At 48.5% G+C, this 24,508-nt stretch overlaps 2 protein-coding genes across 4 annotated transcripts in view; one reads left to right on the forward strand and one right to left on the reverse strand.

Annotated features, from left to right (window-relative positions):
- The first annotated feature begins 1,124 nt into the window (after positions 1-1,124).
- Positions 1,125-24,508, forward strand: part of RBAK (RB associated KRAB zinc finger) — a 44,058-nt gene continuing 20,674 nt past the window's right edge. For 2 of the 3 annotated variants that reach the window (XM_012455458.2, XM_012455459.2), the window contains exon 1: positions 24,302-24,401. The gene's annotated coding sequence lies outside the window, so the exon portion shown is untranslated. Of the gene's footprint in view, positions 1,142-24,301; positions 24,402-24,508 lie in introns of those variants that run through there. The other variant, XM_012455461.2, reaches the window with a different exon arrangement.
- LOC105719470 (speedy protein E16-like) lies at positions 9,489-18,679 on the reverse strand. Its single transcript, XM_064376345.1, has 7 exons — positions 18,571-18,679; positions 17,567-17,641; positions 14,764-14,907; positions 13,541-13,599; positions 12,232-12,317; positions 9,669-9,834; positions 9,489-9,548 (listed from the first exon to the last, which is right to left on the reverse strand). Exons 1-7 carry the CDS (start codon positions 18,677-18,679, stop codon positions 9,489-9,491), a joined length of 699 nt encoding a protein of 232 aa, XP_064232415.1.

Genomic DNA, 24,508 nt, shown 5'->3' on the forward strand with positions numbered 1-24,508 from the left:
TCTCTCTCTCTTTTTTCACTTTTGAGACAGGGTCTCACCCCTGTTGCACATGATGGAGTTCAGTGGCGAGATCCTGGCTTACAAGTTCAAGGAATTCTGCCTCAGTTTCCCAAGTACCTGGGATTACAGGTGCACGCCACCACGTCCAACTAATTTTTGTATTTTTAGTAGAGACGGAGTTTCACCATGTTGGCCAGGCTGGTCTTGAACTCCTCACCTCAAGTGATCCACTGCCCCAGCCTCCCAAAGGCTAGGATTACAAGTGTGAGCCACCACGTCCAGCACTCAGATTCTCTTTTGATCTGGTTATAATATCTGCTGGTTTCCTCTTGAATTAAATACAGTCTTTAGCATGTGCTCATTTTTCTGTCGGCATGAGAGTCATGATTATACCTTCATGTTTTAAGGCTTTCCAGGTCTTCATAGAAGTCCCCGGAGGAATTGCATGACTGACCCAGGAAAGCCTCAAGACCGGAGTGCCTCATGAAAGTTGAAGCCCAGGTGAATCTTTTCTTGGCTCCCAGGAATGAGTCCAAAGTGCCAATAGAAATATGCTGGCTTCTCTTTGTCAGTAATTTCCCCTTCTACCAATTTTGTGTTTGACTTTGGTTTGGGTTTGTTTACATTGCTGGCATCACTAATTGGGAATTTGTTTGTTTTTGTTGTTGTTTTGAGACAAAGTCTCACTCTGTCAACCAGGCTGGAGTGCAGGGGAGCAATCTCAGCTCACTGCAACCGCTGCCTCCCAGGTTCAAGTGATATTCTTACCAGCTTCCCAAGTAACTGGGACTACAGGCACACACCACCATGCCTGGCTAATTTTTGTATTTTTAGTAGAGACAGAGATTTGCCACCTTGGCCAGAGTGGTCTCGAACTCCTGACCTCAGGTGATCCACCCACCTCAGCCTCCAGAAGTGCTGAGATTACAGGTGTGAGCCACCACACTTGGCCGGGAATTTGGTTTTATGGTCTGACCACATGGCAATCTCTGTAAGATTGTTTGCAGAGACCTAATCTCTATTGGGTGAGACACCACAGAGTCTGATTTGTTAGTCTTTTCTATTTGTATGTCTACTTTGAGCTGAAATCAGTGAATTTCATGGCCACTGGGAGGAGAAGAGCTCTTTGATATCTGGACTGGTGAGTTTTTTCGTTTTTGTGTTTACTCTTGACTCGTGTTTAAATTTTAGAATTGAAGCTCTAAGCTCTATTTCCTTGTATGTCTATGTGTCTGTAATTTAGAAAAGTCTTTACCTCTGATTGTGTGTCTAATGTTTTTCCACCTTTGATTGGTATTAAAGTAGATATAGAGCTTGTTTGTTTTTGAGACAGGGTCTGACTCTGTCATCCAGGCTGGAGTGCAGTGTGTTGGATCACAGATCACCGCAGCCTCAACCTCCTGGGGTCCAGGTGTTCCTCCCACCTAAGCCTCTCCATAAGCTGGGACAACAGGTGTGCACCACCATACTCAGCTAATTTTTGTATTCTTTATAGAGAAGAGGTTTTGCCATGCTGCCCAGACTGGTCTCCAACTCCTGGGCTCAAGTGATCCTCTCACCTCAGCCTCCCAAAGTGCTAGGATTACAGGTGTGAACCAAAATATGGAGTTTTAAAAGGCTCTCTGTTCTGATGGCTTATAGAGATACATAAGTACTTATATGAATTGAATTTGCCTACATTCTTAGAAAAAAGGGAAATTAAACTTCTAACGCTTCCATGTGCTAGAAAAATACTGAAACCAACTCAAATGTTTTAGGAATTCAAGTTCACATATGGTTCACATATATGTTACTGAGCAGTCAATGGGCTGCCGCCCAATGTGTACGGAGGCCAATACCATGGCTCCAGCTTTTGAGAAATAAAGCTTTTTTGGCCAGACGCAGTGGCTCATGCCTGTATATCCCAGCACTTTGGGAGGCCGAGGCGGGCAGATTACCTGAGGTCGGGAGTTTGAGATCAGCCTGACCAACATATAGAAAGTCCATCTCTACTAAAAATACAAATTTACCTGGGCGTGGTGGCCATGCCTGTAATGCCAGCTACTCGGGAGGCTGAGGCAAGAGAATCGCTTGAACCCGGGAGGGATGCAGTGAGCCGAGATTGTGCCATTGCACTTCAGCCTGGGCAACACAGAAGGAAATGCTCAAATCTCAGTTTCCCAGCTGAGGACTGTGTCAGGCTTTATAAGCATAGGGTAATGAGGTGTGATTTGATTGGATCTTGCAATGAAGGAATGCTGGGAGGAGTGATCTGACTGGATCCTGCCATGGGGTGATACCAAAGCTCAATCTGATTGGATCCTGGCTCTTGTCATAGAGTATCTGCTTTTTATGCTTCTTAAATCGGTCTCAGCTCCTCAGTCCGAGCCCTTAAGTTCCACGCCGTGGGTGCACACTTGGTTAATCTGGGCGTGCTCAGGGTATGTGACCTTCAACCTGGGAGTCCATGGCAACTGAAAAAAACTGACTTCGTTACACAAAAGTTGGATTGAGGCCTGGCGTGGTGCCTCACGCCTGTAATCCCAGCACTATGGGAGGCTGAAGCGGGTGGCTCACCGGAGTTCAAGAACCTGAGGTAAGGAGAGACAATGTTTTGCCACCATGGTGAAACCCTGTCTCTACTAAAAATACAAAAATTAGCCGCGCATGGTGGCGCATGCCTGTAATCCCAGCTACTCTGTAGACTGAGGCAGGAGAATCGCCTGAACCCAGGAGGCGGAGGTTGCGGTGTGTCGAGATTGTGCCATTGCCCTTAGGTTTCACTCCATGGTTGCACGCATGCTCAGGGCACCGGGAGCTTGCAGTGAGCTGAGATCGTGCCATTGTGCTCCAGCCTGGGCGACCAGAGAGAAACTCCATTTAAAAAAAAAAAAAAAAAAAAAAGGCCGGGCGCAATGGCTCACGCCTCTAATCCCAGCACTTTGGGAGGCCGAGGCAGGCGGATCACGAGGTCAAGAGATGGAGACCATCCTGGCAAACATAATGAAACCCCGTCTCTACTAAAATATAAAAATTAGCTAGGTGTGGTGGTGCGTGTCTGTAGTCCCAGTTACTTGGGACACTGAGGCAGGAGAATTGCTTGAACCCGGGAGGCGGAGGTTGCAGTGAGCCGAGATTGCGCCACTGCACTCCAGCCTGGCGCCTGGCGACAAAGCGAGACTCTGTCTCAAAAAAAAAAAAAAATGAGTTGAAGTAGATTTGGTCCGATGCAGTTACAGATTTTCAAGCGACGCCCCCAACGCCCTGCCGACACATTCCACTCCTCATTCAGGAGGGAAGAGGGATGGAGGTCATGTTTCTGTATCTACTTCATGCTAACCAGGGGCACTGAGTCCCCTAAAGTTAGAGGAATGAAACTCTTAGGCTGCTGAGTTCAAATGAATTTTGGGGTCCCCCGGAGTTGCTGGAACAATTGGTATTGTTGTTGTAATACAAACTGAAGATGAGAGTGTTGGCGTCTGGAGGAAAAACAGCTTACCATCAGTTTAAATATAGAGGACTGAAAAGTAACAAGAGAGGCTGGGCACGGTGGCTCACGCCTGTAATCCTGGCACTTTGGGAGGCCGAGGCTGGCGGATCACCTGAGGTTGGGAGTTTAAGACCAGTCTGACCAACATGGAGAAACTCTATCTCTACTAAAAATATAAATTAGCCGGATGTGGTGGCGCATATCTGTAATCCCAGTTACTCGGGAGGCTGAGGCAGGAGGAATGGTGTGAGTCCGGAAGGTGGAGGTCTCAGTGGGCTGAGATTGTGCCACTGCATTCCAGACTGGGCAATAAGAGCAAAACTCCGTCTCAGAAAAAAAATAAATAAATAAAAGGGAAAGAAAGGAAAAGTAACAGGAGAACAATGGCCACGAGGGGCCCCAGCAGAGGAAGAAACCAGGTGAGGTGTGGTAGAGTGGACTTGACTGTCTTCTAAATCTCAGTAGTTGGCTGGGCATGGTGGCTCATGCCTGTAATCCAGCACTTTGGGAGGCTGAAGCAGGCAGATCACCTGAGCTCAGGAGTTTGAGACCACACTGGTCAACATGATGAAGCCCCATTTCTACTAAAAGTACAGAAATTAGCCAGGCGTGGTGGTGGCATGTGCTATAGTCTTAGCTACGCAGGAGACTGAGGCAGGACAATTGCTTGAACCCAGGAGGCAGAGGTTGCAGAGAGCTGAGATTGCACCACTGCACTCCAGCCTGGGCGACAGAGCGAGACTCCGTCTCTAAATCAATCAATCAATCTCTGCGGATGAACTACTCTTGATATGGGTTGTCTCTGTGTCCCCACCCCAATCTCATGTGAAATTGTAATTTCCAGTATTGAGGGAGAAACCTGGTGGGAGGTGCTGGGCTCATGGGGGCCGACTTCCCCCTTGCTGTTCTTGTGATGGTGAGTGAGCGCTCATGGGCTCTGGTTGTTTACAAGTGTGTGGCCCCTCCCCCTTCACTCTCTCTCCTGCTCCACCATGGCAAGATGTGCCTGCTTCCCCTTTGCCTTCTGCCATGATTGTCCCTTTCCTGAGGGTTCCCCAGCCACGCTTCCTGTACAGCCCCCAGAACTGTGAGTCAATCAAATCTCTTTTCTTCATAAATTACCCAGTTTCAGGTAGTTCTTTATTGCAGCGTGAAAACAGATGAATGGACGCTTCTGGTTGAAGGAATGCAGCCATTCTGCTTGTTTGAGTATTTCCTTTATATGAAGCTCTATTTCCCGGGAGGTGTTTCTCCAAGTGCAATGGGAGGTATTGGTGACCGCCTATACCCCTCAGTGTTCTGCTAGTAAATAGTTTAAGGTTGATCAGCTATCTCCTGCTTTTTCAGTCTGGCCTGGACTGAAAAGGTAACTGGTAAAGGTATCAGTAAGCACCAGGAGGTATGGAAATCCTCCAGGAGCCACAGGCATCACATTGACATCCATTTGCCAGTATTCCCTGGCATGGTTCTTCTGAATTGTACTGCCTTGGCCAAAAGAGATATGGGAGAGGCTGGACACAGTTACTCATGCCTGTAATCCCAGCACTTTGAGAGGCCAAGCCAGGTGGATCATTTGAGGTCAGGAGTTTGAAACCAGCCTGGCCAACATGGTAAAACCCTGTCTTTATTAAAGTATAAAATTAGCTGGGTGTGGTGGTATGTGCCTGTAATCCTAGCTATTCAGGAGGCTGAGGTGGGAGAATCACTTGAGTAGGGAGGTGGACATTGCAGTGAGCTGAGATGGTACCACTGCATTCCAGACTAGGGGAGAGAGAGAGAGAGACCCTGTCTCAAAAAAAAAAAAAAAAAAAAAGAGGTATGGGAGGTCTGGTTGGATATTCTGATGATAGACACAGTGGTCAGCTGCTTTATCTATTATATTATTTCCTTTCATCATGGGGTCCTTATAATGCCGACGAGCAAGCCGTGTCCCACCTCCTTCCCATAGTGTAAGGAGTCATGGACGTCTTTTATAATAACCCAGTTCACATTTGCAGGCACTCATATCCTGCTCTTCTATTTAGGGGCCACCTTATGGAACTCAGGTGATATCTGTCTCCAGTGGCTTTTAAAATCTCCTAGGCAGGGGCAGGTGCAGTGGCTCACACCTATAATCCCAGCACTTTGGGAGACTGAGGTGGGTGGATCACTTGAGGTCATGAGTTCAAGACCAGCCTGGCCAACATGGTGACACCCATCTTTACTAAAAATCCAAAAAATTATCCGGGTGTAGTGGCAGGCGCCTGTAATCCCAGCTGCTTGAGAGTTCGAGGCAGGAGAATCACTTGAACCTGGGAGGCAGCCGTTACGTGAGCTGAGATTACCCCATCCCACTCCAGCCTGGGGAACAAGAGTGAAACTTTGTCTCAAAAAAAGAAAAAAAAGAAAGAAAAATTCATCAGTGGAGTACCTCGGCTTATTTTATAAAGAGCTACTGAAGGAAGCAGAGACATTTGGAGGACTTCCCCACCCATGCAGCTATCTTGGCCATGGCTTCTGAAATTTACTATTTCAGAGTCACCCCGCTGATGACCTTGGCAATGGACTACAGTAAACTGTTTTGGCCTTTCCGCGGCCCAAATCAGTGGCAGTATTTCTGTTGCACATTCGATTCCATGTTATTTGCATTTAGAAGCCTCCCTTTAGGCAGAATTTTGCTCTTGTTGCCCAGGCTGGAGTCCAATGGCACAATCATGGTTCACGGCAACCTCCGCCTCCCGGATTCTAGGGATTCTCCTGCCTAAGCCTCCCAAGTAGCTGGGTTGACAGGCATGTGCCACCACGCCCGGCTTATTTTGTATTTTTAGTAGAGATTGGGTTTCTCCATGTTGGTCAGGCTGGTCTCAAACTCCCAACCTCAGGTGATCGGCCCTGCTCAGACTCCCAAACTGCTGGGACTACAGGCATGAGGTCCCCTTTATTCCAGATCGCCCCGTGGGCATGGACCACAGAGATTACATCTTGTGTATCTGCAGAAACAGTGAAGGCCTTGTCCTGTCTTAGGTTCAGGGCTCAGGTTCATGCAGATTTTCCCAGCCCTCTGTGCTGACGTCCCTGTGTGAGGCTCTGGGCTGGTTTCCTGTAGGTGGAGAACTTCACGTCCTGCCCTTCACTGGCCTCTTTTCATGAAGCTCCTGCCATCTACAGACCATGGCTTTCTTTTCTTCTTTAACCACATCTCTGTTATTAAAGCTCTGGAAGTCAGCTGGACATGGTGGCTCATGCCTCTAATCCCAGCACTTTGGGAGGTCGAGGTAGACGGATCACTTAAGGTCTGAAGTTCGAGACCAGCCTGGCCAACATGGTGAAACCCTGTCTGTAATATTTACAAAAATTAGGCATACAGATGGGCACTGATAGTCCCACCTACTCGGGAGGCTGAGGCAGGATAATCGCTTGAACCCGGGAGACAGAGGTTGCAGTAAGCTGAGATCGCAGCACTGTCCTCCACCCTGGGCAAGAGAGTGAGACTCTGTCTCTACAAACCAAAACAAAACAAAACTCTAACTTGGTATTAGCCTTCTCTTCTAATTTTTTAAAAAATATTAACAAAAAATAGATGTAGATGCTGTGTTGCCCAGGCTGGTCTTAAACCCCTGGCCTCAAGTGATCCTCCCTCCATAACCTCCAAAAGTGCTGGATTACAGGTGTGAGCACTGTTTCCAGACTTACGTTGTTGCTATGTAAAAACAAAATACAGAATTATCTTCCAGAGCCAATAAATATGTTCAAATAACCAAAACCTCATTAAGGAAAAATGTCACTCGACAGCAAATAAGCAATCTGGAGCAATCTGATCGCACTCGCTGTGAAGATGAGAAAACTTCATGTTTATTACATTTCCCAAGATGCACTGCACTGTTCCCTTGAAAACACACGGCTCATGGCCTCCTTCAAAACACACATCGTCTTCAGAGTAACTTACAAGCAAGTCAATAGAAGGTAAAAAATTACATCTGAATTCTCACATTTCAAATCATACACTAAACATCAAATCCAAATTTATTTTTACAAGAATTTAGAGGAACTACCACTTAGCTATACAGATAATAGATATATTAAGTAAGTATCATAGATAAAAAGAGGGCTCCCTTCAGGAGCACGTGTAATAACATACAAAGGTTGACAGATAAAAATATTTAGGATAGAAAGAATCCTCTCTTAAAAAGGAAAATAAAATTATATTTATATATACATAATGGATATAATACCCATCACACAACTTTATAGAAATTCAAAAACAGTATTTCCAAACTCTTTAAATAAATGTAGTAATAATTCTATGCCCATCTTTTTCAAAATAAACCAATAAAATGTATAGTATATATTAAACATATTACTATATATCTAAGACATGTTAAAAATCACAACTGAATTCTCACAATTTGGTAACAAACTCTAAACAGGAAATAAAAATTTCTATTAGAAGATTTACGGGAACTACCACATAGCTATAAATATAATAGATTATCATGTAAGTATCATAGATAAAGAGTACTCACTTCAGGAGCACATATCATAATAGAACAATTTAATAAAAGATTTAGGATAAACAGAATTCTTTCTTAAAAAAAGAAAATTATATTTCTGTATATGTAAGAGCTATAATTCTCATCAAAAACACTACAGGAACAGCAAGTTTTCAAAAGTAAAACAATTTCCAAACTATTTTAAATAAACATAGGAATAATTCAATGACTAACACTTCCGAAACAAACCACAAAAATGCATAGAATGCATGAAGCTACCTGTTACAATCCAATAGCACTCATATGTTACAAATAATTCTGTGCCAGTCTGAGCACCTGTACTGTGCCCTCAAATGCTCCTGGAGAGGCTGGAATTAAGCAATATGAAAAGGGAGGTGGTGCCGCAGGAAGGGGTGGAATCAGAAACACCGCTCATTTCTCACTGTCCTCCACGGACTCCTAGAAGTACCGTCTCCCACCCCTCCACCCCTAGGAGGACAGTGTGATCACTCTATTGAACTCTTTCTACAACAGTCCAGATTCTTCTAGATGATCTGCACAAATGGTTCCTCTCCTCCTTCCTGGTGTCTGTCTGCCATTAGCATTGGAATAAACTTCATGCTGAAAATCCATATCTCCCCTGGGCCCAGTGTTCTGGAACTGACAGAGAGGATGTCAGGCTTCAGGGAGGCAGTTCTCTAGGAAGGTCATTCACATCCCACATCTATTCTAACTAGAATTCAGAGCAATTGATCAATCCAGTTTCATCTCCTGCCCTTCATTCTCTAGCCTGCTTCTGAACCATGGTGTTCAATTGTGATAGGGACACTTTGGTGACCCTGACTCCAAAACTCACTTAATATACCCAAGGCCATCCCCAGTGATCTGCTTCCTTGCCAGGACTTTGTGTGGGTCTGCCCAGGGAGTAAAGCGCCCTCAGACAATGTGGCTTTACACTTCATCACATGTGGGGCCTTTCGTGTCACTTAAGATCTAAACTGGTAACCACACTAGATACGTTTCTAATGTGACAACATCACGAACCACGAGTCCCGGAGCCTAATCCATAATCCTACTTCCTAATGTTTAAGTCTCATGCTGAGTCCTCAACGTGGTTACATGCACAAGATGTAAACCAAATCTTCACTGAATCCTTGACCCAAATAGGTAATCCAAGTGTATCAATCCTAATAAACCTCCCCGACTTCAGTATTTCTGATGAATTTTGAGACAGGGTCTCACTGTGTTGACCAGGCTGGAGTACAGTGGCAGGATCAGGACTCCCTACAGCCCCAGTGTCCCAGGCTCCAGCGATCCTCCCTCCTCAGCCTCCCGAGTAGTTGGGAATAGAGAGGCCTCCTACATCGCCCAGCTAATTTGTGAATTTTTGTGGAGAGTGGATCTGGCCAAGTTGCTCAGGCTTGAAGCTGGACCAGCAATTGGGTTCCTTGGATTTCCTAAATAGACACAATATTCTGCCTTGACTCCTGAGGACACAGACATACCTTCCCTCAGGCCGATGACCTCAGGCCTCCATGGTCCCTGGAGTTCTAGAAAAAGAGGGCACGATTTCGTGCCCACACCCAGTGCTCTGGGTCATAAGCCTGGATCTGCAAAAACAAACGCCCTTCAGAACACAGGGACTCCCCAGGATACCCCTCCATCCCCTCATCCAGCCTCCAGTCACCTGATTCCTCCCCACCTCCTCCACCTCCCCACAACCCACCCACCTCCTCCAGCTCCTCCGGGGAAACCCAAGCCCTGCAGCACATGGAACAGAACTGGAACCGAAGCTTCTGGAACAAGGGTCGCTGGGAGCGGTTCTTCCCATACAGGAAGTAGAAGATGGCTTGTTTGGGGCCCTGGTTGTCCTCTTCCATGTCATTGGCCACGTAGCTGGGGGCAGAAATCAGGCTGCTGCTCGGGGCACCACCAGGAGAGACTTCCGGCTGAGGTCAGCTTCCCAGAGAGGAGGGTGGGGGACCGTCCACAGCTCAGGATTGGCACCCACCCTGCAGAGAGCCATGCCTTCCTCAGGAGGGCCCTGCTGGACAGAGGCCTGCTGAAGGGCACCCCTCACACCTTCAGGATGGAGACCAAAAGCCAACTGATGGCTGAGAGTGGTGGCTTAGGCCTGGAATCCCAACACTCTGGGAGGCTGAAGTGGGTGGATGACTTGAGGCTAGGAGTTTGAGACCAACCTGTTCAACATGGCGAAACCCCATCTCTACTAAAAATATGAAAATCCCCTGGTGTGGTGGCACACACCTTAGTCCTAGCTATTCCAGAGGCCGAGGCACAAGAATTACATGAACCGAGGAGGCTGAGGTTGTAGTGAGCCGAGATAGGTCCACTGCATTCTAGCCTGGGAGACAGAGCAAGACTCTGTCTCAAAATAAATAAATAAATAGGATGGGCGCGGTTGCTCACGCCTGTAATCCCAGCAATTTGTGAGGCTGAGGTGGGTGGATCACCAGGTCAGGTGATTGAGACCATCCTGGTTAACACAGTGAAACACCGTCTCTACTAAAAATACAAACATCGGCCAGGCATGGTGGCATGAGCCTGTAGTCCCAGCTACTCAGAAAGCTTAGGCAAGAGAATCGCTTGAACCTGGGAGGCAGATGTTGCAGTGAACCGAGTTGGTGCCATTGCACTCCAGCCTGGTTGACAGAGCGAGGCTCCATCTCAAAAAAAAAATTAAAAATATAAATAAAATTTAAAAAATATGTAAGTAATTGTCCAGGTGTGATGGCACAGCCCTATAGTCTAAGCTAATCAGGAGGCTGAGTTAGGAGGATGACTTGAGCCCAAGAGATGGAGGCTGTAGTGAGCTATGATCTCACCACTGCACTCCAGCTTGGGGGACAGAGCGAGTCTTTGTCACAAAAAAATAAAAGAAATAGAATACATTGATATTTTTCCAAGATCCTGCCTTCTGTAGACATCTAGTCTAATGGGACTGGGAGAAATCAGGGCAAATAACCTCATCCCAATGTCACATTATAATAGGATGTCACTGGCATGCTATGGGTGTGCAGAGGTGGGAAGATGAGGGAAGGCATCACAGAGGCTGTGGGGTGAACTGGTGTCAACGAATGGGTACTTCCCTTCAGAACCACACATGTGCAGGACCCCAGACAGAAAACACAGACGCAAAGTCGAGTGGTGGGCATTTGGAAGGAACGGTGAAACCAAGCCAGGAAACACCAGGATGGTGAGTTGGTTTGGCTGCAGAGAGATTGTAGAGAGCTTGGAATTGGCACTGTAGACATGGCCTCGATTTCAGAAGACATCAGCTAAGCAAGCTGTTCAAGTGGGCAGCGAGGGGTGGTACCTGTGCTTTGGAGAGATGTTCAGGCTGCACCAGGAAGCCCCCTGGCTTGGGGAGAGGCTCCAGGAGGCCCCAGCAGGGAGCATTTGGCAGTGGATTTGAGTGAAGTGAGGGGGCCTGAACTGTGGCCTCTGTCATGGGAACCTGGAGGAGGACGATGAACCATTGCATTTGGGGTTGAAATGCGGGAAGGAGAGAGACAGAAGAACCAGAAGTGGCTGTTGCTTGGGGAGGCATCGTGTCTGCGCCTTTTCCTCTCCCCTTAGGGGGGGTGGATGGTTCCTTTAGTTTTATTCTTTTATTTTTAAACTGGCACTTGAGTTTGGTTTTGTTTTGAGAAAACATCTTGCTTTTTCACTGAGGCTGGAGTTCAGTGGCTTAATTAATCATAGCATACTGCAACCTCTGCCTCCTTGGTTCAAGCAGTTCTCTTGCCTCAGCCTCCTAAGTAGCTGGGATTACAGATTCACACCACCAGGCCCGGTTAATTTTTTTTTTTTTTTCTTGAGACATTGTCTTGCTCTGTCACCCAGGCTGGAGTGCAATAGCATAATCCTGGCTCATTGCAACCTTTCCCTCCCAGGTTCAAGCGATTCTCCTGCCTCAGCCTCCTGAGTAGCTGGGATTACAGGCACATGCCACCACCCTTGGCGAATTTTTGTATTTTTAGTATAAGCGAGGTTTCACCATGTTGGCCAGGCTGGTCTTGCACTCCTGACTTCAGGTGATCTGCCTTCCTTGGCCTCCCAAAGTGCTGGAATTACAGGTGTGACTACCGCACCTGGCCTGACTTTATTTTTAGAAAGAACATCTAAGAACATCATTGTATAATCCTATCTTGTTTATACACAGAGTAAAGAGGACAAATGGGTGAAAGAATAAATGAGAGATTGGAATTCGACTTGCCCTGCTGTCCCAGGGTGTTGGATATTGACCATAGGAGGAAGGAAAGCACTCACAGAGCCAGGAAGAAATGAATGCATTGGTACTGCCAGGAGAGGAGGCCGGCGCGGCCAAAATACGCTATGACCATGGCCAGCAGGTACTGATGGAGAGAAAGGAACACAGAGAGGGAGAGGTCACATCTTGGAAGAGGCAGATCATGCAGATGGGGGAATTGGGGCAGGGGAGGGGTTGCCCATCAGAGAAGGGACCTCAGCATTGGGGTGACTGTGCACATTGGGAAATAGTGAGGTGGAGGGGTATTAGAAGTTCGGATGCAAATCTGAGAAGCTGGAGAAAGGGATGTCGGTGACGCTCCCAGGATGCTGAGCTCCGATGGGACGTTTGCAGGGAGTGTGTCTAGGTTGGCTGGTGTCAGGAGGGTCTTGTGTGTGCCAGGCAGAGAACTGTCCCAAAGAGCTGAGAGCAGAGGGGCCGGGAGCTTCAGGGCTGCGGCCAGACTGTGGCCCAGGGCTCAGATCCGAACCCCTAGAAGAGGCAGGGGCCACTCACTCACTCTGCAAGAAACCAGCAGAGTCCCGAGGGAGATGCTGACAAGTCATAAAAAGATCAAGAATAGCTGGGAGTGGCGGCTCAAGCCTGTGACCCCAGTACTGCGAGAGGCGGAGACATGAGGATCATGTGACCCCAAATTCGAGAACAACCTGGGCAACATAGTGAGACCCTCTTTGTCCAAAAATTACAAAAATTAGTCAAGCACGGTGGTGTGTGCCTGTAGTTCTAGCTACTCAGGAGGCTGAGGCAGGAGAATTGCTTGAACCCAGGAATTAGAGGCCACTGTACTTTATCCTAGGGAGCAGAGCTAGACTCTGTCTCAAAAAAACCAAAAATCAGAAAACACACACAAAAAACCTGGGTTGGTGCCAAGACTCAAGACCGTGGGAGCGAACTGGGCACAGTGGCTCATATTGTAGTAAGAGCACTTTGGGAGGCCAAGGCCGGTGGATCACCTGCGGTCAGGGGTTCAAGACCAGCGTGGCCAACATGGCAAAACCCTGCCTCTACAAAAAACACAAAAATTAGCCAAGCATGGTGGTGCATGCCTGCAATCCCAGCTACTTGGGAGGCTGAGGCAGGAGAATCGCTTGAACCCTGGAGGCGGAGGCTGCATTCAGCCGAGATTGGGACACTGCCCTCCAGCCTGGGTAACAGAGCAAAACTCTATCTCAGAATAAAATAAGACTGGGGAGCATCAGGTGGGAGCCGGTGGATGGGGAGGGGAGGGGAACTATGGGTGTGGAAGGTGTCAACTCCCCCAGGCTGTGTGTTGGAACAGGAACACAGTTTCGTGGAGAACAACCTTACCTTGTCGGATGCCCTCAGATCTTTGTCCCAGGCCAGGAATCTTTTCATGACAGGATCCTCTGTGATTAGAGAGCAGATGTTAGCATGAGAAGCGGAATGGAGTTTCCATGGGAGAAACAGGGCAGCCAGGAGAACTGCGCCTCCCTGGGGAAAGTCTCAGGATGGTGGCCGCGGGTGAGGTGGATGGGAGAGGAGAGAATGACTTCACTGGGCAAGGGAGAGAGGCTCCTGCTGTAAGACTGCCCTTAGAAGAGGCTGAAGGAGGCCCTGGGTGTGAGAATCTACCGGATGGAGAGCTGGGAAGAAGCCAAGATGCCCTCCCTGCAGACACGCAGGGACCACTGCAGAGTCATAAAGTCATTCCCATCATTTCCGCATGAGACAGTCACATCAGGGTGTGACCATGGCCTTGGTATCCCCCTCTAGGCATGGAGACACTTAGGTTTAGAAAAGTCAGCAAGAGACGTTACATTTCTGAGGGCACAACTGGAAATGCTTTCTTTGTTTTTTGATTTTGTTTTTCTTTATTTTTTTATTTGTTTAATTTATGTGGCGTCTCGCTCTGTTGCTAAGGATGGAGTTGAGTGGTGTGATATTGGCTCACTGCAACCTCCCTCCTCTGGGATTCAAGTGCTTCTCCTGTCTCAGCCTCCTGGATAGCTGGGATTTACAGGCATGTGCCACCACACCAGGCTGAGTTTTGCATTTTTAGTACAGATGGGGTTTTGCCATGTTGGTCAGGCTGAACTCCTGACCTCGTCAAACTCCTGACCTCAATAGATCCACCTGCCTCGGCCTTCCAAAATGCTGGCATGACAGACATGAACTACTGCACCTGGACTTGGTTTTCCTTCTTTGACAAGGTTTTGCTCTGTCACCCAGGCTGGAGTGCAATGGTGCAGTCATAGCTTATGGCAGCCTCAAAGCCCTAAGTTCAAGTGGTCCTCTTACCTCAGCCTTTCAACCTCCTGGGATCTCAGGCATGAGCCCTGCGCCTGGCCTGAAACCAAGCTTTCTTACCCCAATTGCAGACCTTGATCAAGTCTAGCTGAATCGTCTATGGCCTCCTAAGTCCCACATGAGTGATCACTTCTGAGTCCTCCCACATGGAGCGCTCACCCACTGGGGAAGCATGTATTTCCCATGGGAAAAGTATGGTTATGGGAAGTTTCCTCTTTTTTAAAAGAATAGGATTGGAGGTGCTCTCTGGGGTGTCCTCCTACCAAGCAGCCTGTTGAAGGCCTGGTGGTGCTCAGGGAGCACAGTTGACAGTCGCCGTTGCTTCAGTTTCATCTTGAGCCCCTGAAGCGTCTCCAGCACCCAGGTCTCCTCAGGCTCAGGGGTGCGCTCCTTCTCTGGCTCCTCCTTGGGCTCCTCCTCAGATTTGTCCAACCACTCCCTCTTCCTTTTACGGCGAAGGAACCAAGGCGAACTGGGACCTTCCCAAGGAGATGAGTAAAGAAAGCAGGCCACCGTGTAATGCTTCTGCAATTGATCACCTTAGACCCCGACCCAAAACCCCAAAGCACTCTTCATCCTCCCCAGCCCCACAGATTGTTGGCTTTTTCCTTGCTGAACCCCATGTGCCTCTCCTTCTCCTCCCCATTCTTCCATCTGTCTGTCCTCAGAACGCTTCCTCTTTTCCTTCTCTGATCTCTGACTCTCTGAGCCTCTCCTTTTTTTTTTTTTTTTTTTGAGAGTGTCTTGCTTTGCCACCCAGGCTGGATTGCTAATTGTTGTGGTGCAATCTTGGCTCGCTGCAACATCCGCCTCCTGGGTTCCAGTGATTCTCCTGCCTCAGCCTCCCAAGTGCTGGGATTACAGGTGCCCACCATAACACTCGGCTCATTTTTGTACTTTTAGTAGAGACGGGGTTTTACCATGTTGGCCAGGCTGGTCTCATACTCCTGGCCTCAAGTGATCCTCCTGCCTTGGCCTCCCAAAGTCCTGGGGTTACAGGTGTGAGCCACTGCACCCGGCCCTAGTCCCTCCTTTCTTCCCCCACACTTCCTCAGATGTTTCTTCCTGACTTCTGGGTCTTTCTTTCTTTCTCTCTTTCTCTCTTTCTTCCTTTCTTCTTCTTTTTTTATTTTTGAGACAGGGTCCCACTATCTCAACCAGACTGGAATGCAGAGATGCAATCTCAGTTCACCATAACCTCCGCTTCCCAGTCTCATGAATTCTCCTGCCTCAGCCTTCCAAATAGCTAGGATTACAGGCATGCACCACGGTAATTTTTGTTATTTTAGTAGAGACAGGGTTTCACCATTTTGGCAGGCTCATCTCAAACTCTTGACCTCAGGTGATCCAACTGTCATGACCTCCCAAAATGCTGGGATTACAGGCATAAGCCACCGTGCCTGGCCCCCTCTCTTCTTCTTGGTCAAACCTCTCCCATCTCTCCTTCCTCCAGTCCCCTCGCCTGATGGTCCCAGCACTTCATTGTCCACCACCTCTGGGAGGAGTACCCTAAGGTGCTAGGCTGGGGGGCTCCTCTCCTCGACCTGGGGCTGAGGTTGACAGCTGGCCATGATCTCTCCCAAACTCTGTTCCCTCCCATGAAACCTGGTCCCTGTTCTGTCCAAAGCCTTCATCCAGACTGTACTAGGACCCAGAGGAGTGCATTCTCTAGTCTCAAGGCTGGGGAGAAGTCGGGCGCGGAGAACAGCCCTGAGAAGATGCTGTTATCCACCTGAGCTCTCAAGCACCCACGGAGTTTGGTGCTTCCAATCAGGAAGGGTGGAATTGCAGATGTCTTTGGTCATTCCAACCTGGCCAACAGTTTGAAGAGAAACATAGAGGTGAGGCACGGTGGCGCACACCTGTCATCCCAGCACTTTGGGAAGCTGAGGTGGGCAGATCATGAGGTCAGGAGTTGAAGACCATCCTGGCTAACACGGTGAAACCTCATCTTTCTCTACTAAAAATACAAAAAATTAGCCAGGCGTGGTGGTGCTGGCCTGTAATCCTAGCCATTTGAGAGGCTGAGGCAGGAGAATAGCTTCAACCTGGGAGGGAGAGGTTGCATTAAGTCGAGATTGTGGCATTGCACACCAGCCTGGGCAATAGGACAGGCTCCTTCTCAAATGAATGAATGAATGAGAAAAGTCAGCAAGGGACATTAAGTTTCAGACAGGACAGCTGAAACTGCTTTCTGTGTTTTTTTATTTTGTTTTTATTGTATTTTTATTTTTATTTATTTTTTGGAGACGGAGTCTCACTTTGTCACCCAGGCTGGAATGCAGTGGCGCCATCTTGGCTCACTTGTAACCTCTGCTTCCCTGGTTCAAGTAATTCTTCTGCCTCAGCCTCCTGAGTAGCTGAGATTACAGGCCTGGGCCACCACACCTGTCTAATTTCTTATGTTGAGTAGAGACAGGGTTTCACCATGTTGGCCAGGCTGGTCTCCAACTCCTGACCTCAGGTGATCTACCCACCTTGGCCTCCCAAAGTGCTGGGCTTACAGGCATGAGCTACTGTGCCTGGCCTTTGTTGTTCTTCTGAGACAGGGTTTTGCTCTGTCACCCAGGCTGGAGTGCAGTGGTGCCATCATAGCTCACTGCAGCCTCAAAGTCCTGAGTTCAAGTGATGCTCTTGCCTCAGCTTCCCCATGTGCTGGGATCTCATACCACTGCGCCTGGCTGAAACCAAGCTTTCTTATCCCAATCACTGACCCTTATCTAGTCTAGCCGAGTCCTCTATTGCCTCCTAAGGGTCCCTCATGAGTGATGCTTAGGATCCTCTGAGTCCTCCCACATGGAGAACTCACCCACTGGGGGGCATATTTTTCCTATGTGAAAAGTATAGTTATGGGAAGCTTCTTTTTTTAAAAGACCAGGATTGGAGGTGCTCTCTGGGGTGTCCTCCTACCAGGCAGCATGTTGAAGACCTTGTAGTGCTCAGGGAGCATGGGTGACACTTGCCATCACTTTAATTTACTCTTGAGCCCACACTGGGTGTCCAGCACCCAGGTCTCCTCAGGCTCAGGGGTGCACTCCTTCTCTGTCTCCTCCTTGGGCGTCTCCTCGGATTGGTCCGACCACTCTGTCTTCCTGTTCCAGTAAAGGAACTTACTTGGGGTGCCGGGATCTACCCAAGGGACTGAGTAAAGAAAGCAGGCCACCGTGTAATGCTTCTGCAATTGATCACCTTAGACCCTGACCCAAAACCCCAAACCACTTTCCATCCTCCCCAGCCCTGCAGACTGTTGGCTTCTCCCTTGCTGAACCGCATGTGCCTCTCCTTCTCCTCCCCATTCTTCCATCTCTCCTCAGAACGCTTCCTCATTTCCTTCCCTGGTCCCTGGCTCTCTGAGTCCCTCTTTTTTTTTTTTTTTTTTTTGACAGAGTCTTGCTTTGTCACCCAAGCTGGAGTGTAGTGGTGCCATCTCAGCTCACTGCAACCTCCATCTCCTGGGTTCCAGTGATTCTCCTGCCTCAGCCTCCCAAGTAGGTGGGCTTACAGGTGCCCGCCATAACACTTAGATCATTTTTGTACTTTTTGTAGAGACGGGTTTTCAATATGTTGGCCAGGCTGTCTCAAACTCCTGTTTTTAAGTGATCCACCTGCCTCAGCCTCCCAGCATGCTGGGATTACAGGTGTGAGCCACTGTACCCAGCCTGAGTCCCTCTTTTTTCCCACACACCCTCCTCAGGCGCTTCTTCCTGACTTGTGGGCCCTTCCTTTTTTTTTGAAACAGGGTCTCAGTCTTTCACTCACACTGGAGTGCATTGGCACGATCTCAGCTCACTGCAACCTCAGCCTCCCAGGCTCAAGCGATTCTCGTACCTCAGCCCCCCAAGTAGCTGGGATTACAGGCATGCACCACTACCGCCCAGCTAATGTTTGTATTTTAGTAGAGACAAGGTTTCACCATATTGGCCAGGCTTATCTCTGACTCCTGACCTCAGGTGATCCACCCACCTCATCTTCCCATAATGTTGGTATTACAGGTGTGAACCACCTCACCCGGCCCCCTTCCTTCTTCTTAGTCGATCCCCTCCCATCTCTTCTTCCTCCAGTCCCCTCACCTGGTGGTCCCGGCACTTCATCATCTATCACCTCCAGGAGGAAGTACCCCGAGGTGCTAGGCTGGGGGCTCCTCTCCTCAAGCTGGGGCTGCGGTTGACACCTGGCCATGATGTCTCCCAAACTCTGTTCCCGCCCACGGAACCTGGTGCCTGTTCTGTCCAAAGCCTTCTTCCACACTCTATTAGGACCAGTAAAAGTGCGTTATCTCTTCTCAAGGCTGGGGAGAAGTTGGGAGTGGATAACAGCTCTGAGAAGATGCTGTTGTGTACCTGGGTTTCCGAGCACCCACGGAGTGCGGTCCAATCAGGAAGGTTGGAATCTCTGATGTCATCAGTCATTCCAACCTGGCAAGCAGTTTGAAGAAAATCACATGTAACTGCCAGACTGGTCTCTTGTCCTGGATATCCAGGGTCAATAGTGTCTCGATCTCCTGGGGTCAGTGGTGTCCTGGGGTCAATGGTGTCTCCTGCCACTGTTCCAACCTCAGACCATTGTCTAAAAGCATCTTCATCGTCTCTGCATCCCTCTCTTTCCTGTCCCAGCTCACGCCTGTAATCCCAGCACTCTGGGAGGCCAAGGCAGGTGGATCATGAGACCATCCAGCCCAACATGATGAAACCCTGTCTGTACTAAAAATACAAAAATTAGCTGAGCGTGGTGGCATGCGCTTGTAGTCACAGCTACTTGGAGGCTGAGGCAGGTGAATCACTTGAACCCGGGAGGCGGACGTTGTAGTGAGCTGAGATCATGCCACTGTACTCCAACCTGGGCTATAGAGTGAGATTCCATCTCAAAAAAAAAAAAAAAAAAAAAGAATTATAAGTCTCTAAGGACAGATGAGAAAACGACATCACAGAAAGGTTCCCTAATTTGCCAAACACAGAGATATTCCCTGAGAATGGATCCGGTCAAACCTATACTTACTCCCAGGGAAAATGTACATTGGAGTATGTAGGGTTTCATTTTTACCCAATTTTTTTTTTTTTTTTTTTTGAGACAGAGTGAGAGACAGAGTCTCACTCTGTCTCCAGGTTACACTCTGTCTCCCAGGCTGGAGTGCAGTGGCACATTCTCAGCTCATTGGAACCTTCACCTCTCAGGTTCAAATGATTCTCCTGCCTCACCCTGCCAAGTAGCTGGAATTGCAGGTGCACACCACCACATCTGGCTAATTTTTTTGTATTTTAATAGAGACAAGGTTTCACCATGTTGCCCAGGCTGGTTTCGAACTCCTGACCTCAAGTGATCTGCCTGCGTCGGGCTCCCAAAGTGCTGGGATTACAGGCATGAGCCACCATGCCTGGGCAATTTTTACACAATCTTTAAGAGCATGTACATTTCTGGTGTGTTTGTTCATAGTATTTTTTGTTGTCATTTAAGAAAAAATCTTTTTGGGCTTGTAAGAATGACATAATCTATAATTCACATATTTTTGAAAGTGCATTCTTACGTTAAAATATACTGTGCTCATTATCCCGTCTGCATTATTTTATTTATTTATTTATTTAGAGACAAAGTCTTGCTCTATCACTCAGGCTAGAGTGCAATGGCAAGATCTCACTGCAACCTCCACCTCCCAGATTCAAGCAATTGTCCCGCCTCAGTTTCCCTGAGAGGCTGGGATTACAGGCCCACACCACCACACCTAGCTAGTTTTTGTATGTTTAGTAGAGATGGGGTTTCACCATGTTGCCCAGGATGGTCTTGAACTCCTGATTTTAGGCAATCCGCCCGCCTCAGCCTCCCAAAGTGTTGGGATTATAGGCATGAGCCACTGTGCCCGGCCTGCAATATTATTTTTAGAAACACATTTATTTTACTTTTACCAACTTCTTGGATATTGCTGTTTGCACTGCATGGATTTCCTCCCTCCCTCCCTCCCTCCCTTCCTGCTTTCTTTCCTTCTGAGTCTTGCTTTGTTGCCCAGGCTGGATGCAGAGGCGCCATCTCAGTTCACTGCAACCTCCTCCTCCCACGTTCAAGAGATTCTCCAGCCTCAGGCTCCAGAGTAGCTAGGACAATAGGTGCACACCACCATGCCCAGCTAATTTTTGTATTTGTAGTAGAGATGGGCTTTTGCCATGTTGCCCAGGCTGTTCTCAAACTCCTGGGCTCAAGCAATCTGCCTGCCTCAGCTTCCCAAAGTGCTGGGACTACAGATGTGAGCCACAACCCCAACCCTTACTGTATGGATTTTCTTTCTTTTTTAAAAAAGAGTAAATTTGTCTGATTTGCCAAAAGGCAAATTGACCTTTTCTCCTCTCCCCTTTTCAAAGAGTTTTTTCTTGATAAAACTTGTAATATAAATAACTTGTTTTGTGCCTTTGATATGTATGTCAATCTTTTTTTTTTTTTTGAGATGGAGCTTGCTCTGTTGCCAGGCTGGAGCACTGCAACCTCCACCTTCCAGGTTCAAGTGATTCTTCTGCCTCAGCCTCCCGAGTAGCTGGGGACTACAGGTGTGTGCCAAATGCCCGGCTAATTTTTGTGTTTTTAGTAGAGACAGAGTTTCACCATGTTGGCCAGGATGGTCTTGATCTCTTGACCTCGTGATCCACCCGCTTCGGCCTCCCAAAGTGCTGGGATTACAGGCATGAGCTGCCGCACATGGCATATGTCAATCTTTTAAAAAGGTAAATAAACTTCTTGCCAACATTATAGCCCAGGAACTTTTTTCTTAAGGGGCTGAGAATCTTCTCTGAAAAGTAAACCTGGAGGAAGATAGCGTCCCCATCTCCCTGTTGCCTAGGGAGTTTAGTCTAGGTACCTTGAGCTGTTACTACCTGTTTGTCAAGGAGATACAGGAAGTTTTATTTTTTCATTGGCTACAGGTAATTAACTAGCACGATGGCCACCTTGATTACCAGGTGAATTTAGGATGAGTCTTTAGGAATGCATAGTGGGCCAGGTGCAGTGGCTCACACCTGTAATCCCAGTACTCTGGGGGAGGCCAACATGGTGGATGACTTGAAGCCACACACAAATCAAAAGAAGGAGTTTGAGACCAGCCTGGCCAATATGGTCAAACGCTGTCTCTACTAAAATACAAAAATTAGCAGGTCATGACAGTGCATGTCTGTAATTCCAGCTACTCATGAGGCTTTGGCACAAGAATTGCTTGAACCCAGGAGGTGGAGGTTGCAGTGAGCCAAGATCGTGCCACTACACTCCAGCCTGGATGACATGAGACCCTGTCCCCCTCCCCCTCAAAAAATGCATAGCAAGTCCTTTTACATGAGGATGAGTTACAGTTTTTATCTTGAGCATGTGTATGCAATGGATTATATCTGCTGGGCTATACAAAAAGGAGGCTTTGGCCGGGCTCGGTGGCTCATGCCTATAATCCTAGCACTTTGGGAGGCCGAGGCAGGTGGATCACGAGGTCAGAAGATCGAGACCATCCTGGCTAACATGACGAAACCCCAAAATACAAAAAAATTAGCCAGGAGTGGTGGCATATGCCTGTAATCCCAGTTACTCTGGAGGCTGAGGCAGAAGAATCACTTGAACTCTAGAATTACTGCACTCCAGCCTGGGCAACAGAGCAAGTCTCCCTCTCAAAAACAAAACAAAACAAAAAAAGGGCTTTATTTCTCTTTGCATCTCATTAATGGATCACCTGTGATGGGCATCACACATCACAGTCTTGTTTAATACTTGTTCAATAATATTTTATTTTATTTTTTGCACTCTGTCAAAAGTGTCACTGCATTCTATTGCCCAGGCTGGAGTGCAGTGGCATGATCTTGGCTCACTGCAACCTGCGCCTCCCAGACTCAAGCGATTCTGCCGCCTCAGCCTCCCGAGTAGCTGGGACTACAGGCACATGCCACCGCATCTGGCTAATTTTTGTATTTTTAGTAGAGATGGGGTTTCACCATATTGGTCAGGCTGGTCTTGAACTCCTGACCTCGTGATCCGCCTGTCTTGGCCTCCCAAAATGCTGGGATCTTTTTCCTTCCTTTCTTTCTTTCTTTTTCTTTCTTTCCCTCCCTCCTTCCCTCTTTTCCTCTCTTTCCCTCCCTCCCTCTCTCTTTTCCTCTCTTTCCTTCCCTCCTTCCCTTTCTTCCTTCTTCCTTTCTTCTTTCCTTTCTTCCTTCTTTCCTCTTTCATGTCTTTCTGTCTTTTTTTTTCTTCTCTGTTTCCCAGGCTGGAGTGCAGTGGCACCATCATGGCTCACTGTAGCCTCAACACCCCAGGCTCAAGCAATCCTCTCATCTCAGCCTCCTGAGTAGCTGGGCATACACCACCACACCTGAATAAATTTTTTTTTTTTTTTTTTTTTGGGTAGAGGTGGGGTCTCACTATGTTGCTCAGGTTGTCCTTTAATTCCTGGCCTCAAGGGATCCTCCCAGCTCACCCTCCCAAAGTCCTGGGGTTACAGGCATCAGCCACCACAATGACCCATTTCTTTATGAAGACTTCAAGCAAGGCTTAACTCTGATCCAGCTGCCAATCTTTGAATCTACTAGTGACCTGGAAGTCTTTCCTGGCTGACCCAATGTATACATTCCATGTATAGATTTATGTCTTTGCCTGCAACTGCTGTCTCCCTAAGATGTATAAAACCAAGCTGTAACCCAACCACTTTGGGCTCATGTTCTCAGGAACCTCTGAGGCTATGTCACCAGCCATGGTCACTCAAATAGGAGGCTCAGAATAAAAGTCTTTGTTTTACAGACTTTGCCTCGTTTTGGTCAACAGAACCTAACCCTAAATACAATCCTCTTGGAAAGGTAAGATCGGAGGTATCTCTTTTCTTGTTCGATTTGTATGCGTATTTCCGGATTTTTCTACAGTTTTTAGGCATTCGCTGTATGATCTAGAAAAGCTACAAATTCTATTTTCTTTTTCTTCCTTGGAAATCATCTCTGGGCATTTATCCTGTTCTAGTACTTCAGTCAAACTTCTCTTGGCATTTCAGCTAAGTGACTATGATACACCTTTTCCTTTCCTTTCCTTCTCGTTACGGGAAACTCGGTTCTAACCCAAAGCTTTGCAGGGCAAGGAGAGGACTTGGGCTCCAGGACCCAATCACGCAGCCTTGGACTTGACCCTAAAAGGGAGTAAAGACAAATGCTAAGTTCAGTACGGGGTTCAGGGCTGCCAAACTCATAGCCTGGAGCGTCTTACCCGTTAGACAAGGAAGAGACTTTTAAAACGGTCCCTAAACTTGGGGGGCGCATAGGCTCATGGGAAATAGAGTCCCGGTACTTGTCCTGGGACCAGCGGAGGGCCCCGGGAGGCGGACTTCCGGTGCACTCCTGCGCGTGTGCATCTCTTCCTGTGTGCGTGTTCGCGTATGGGCGCCACCGCCGCGCTGCCCTCGCTTCCTGTGCGTGCCAGGGTCATCGCTGCCTCCGGTTCCCAGGCTTTGGCCTCTAGTGGACGAGAATCGCGGAGCCTGCGGGGCTAGACCTCGACTGCCCTGGCCAGCACCTAGGCGGGCTCGGAGCTGTGCGGGCCAGGATTCGCGCGGGCCGGGCAGAGGCCCGAGCAGGGAACCCCGAGCGCGAGCCCCTGCGTCGGCAGCGGTGGGGCCCAAGGGGCCGGGCGGGAAGTGGCGGAGGTGGCGGCGGAGGCGAAGGGGCAGCGGGACCCGGGCCTGGCCCAGGGTCCGCGGGACGGTGAGCCTCAGAGAGGCGGATCTAGGCCCCGGAAAGGACGCCAGCCTGGATTTGTCCCGTAGGCCCGGCCCGGGCCCCTCGGGAGCAGAACGGCCTTGGTGAGGTGGACTGGAGGGAACCTCGCGAGCAGACCTGCACCCGCGACAGCAACCCCGCCCCGGCCTCTCGGGAGCTGTAGGCAGAGGCTCCGGAGCCCCAGGAGGGTAGGTCGTGGGGCCCGGAGCGAGAAAGGTCTGGGTGAAGTCACCGCGTGTGGGGCAGGGGGAGGGTCCTGATCGTTTGCAGGAGAGACGGGTGTTTAGGTTTGAGG

Source organism: Aotus nancymaae, unplaced genomic scaffold (genome assembly GCF_030222135.1).
Source record: "Aotus nancymaae isolate 86718 unplaced genomic scaffold, 86718_ANA_hifiasm-v0.15.2.pri h1tg000015l_0, whole genome shotgun sequence".
NCBI classification, from domain to species: Eukaryota; Metazoa; Chordata; class Mammalia; order Primates; family Aotidae; genus Aotus; species Aotus nancymaae.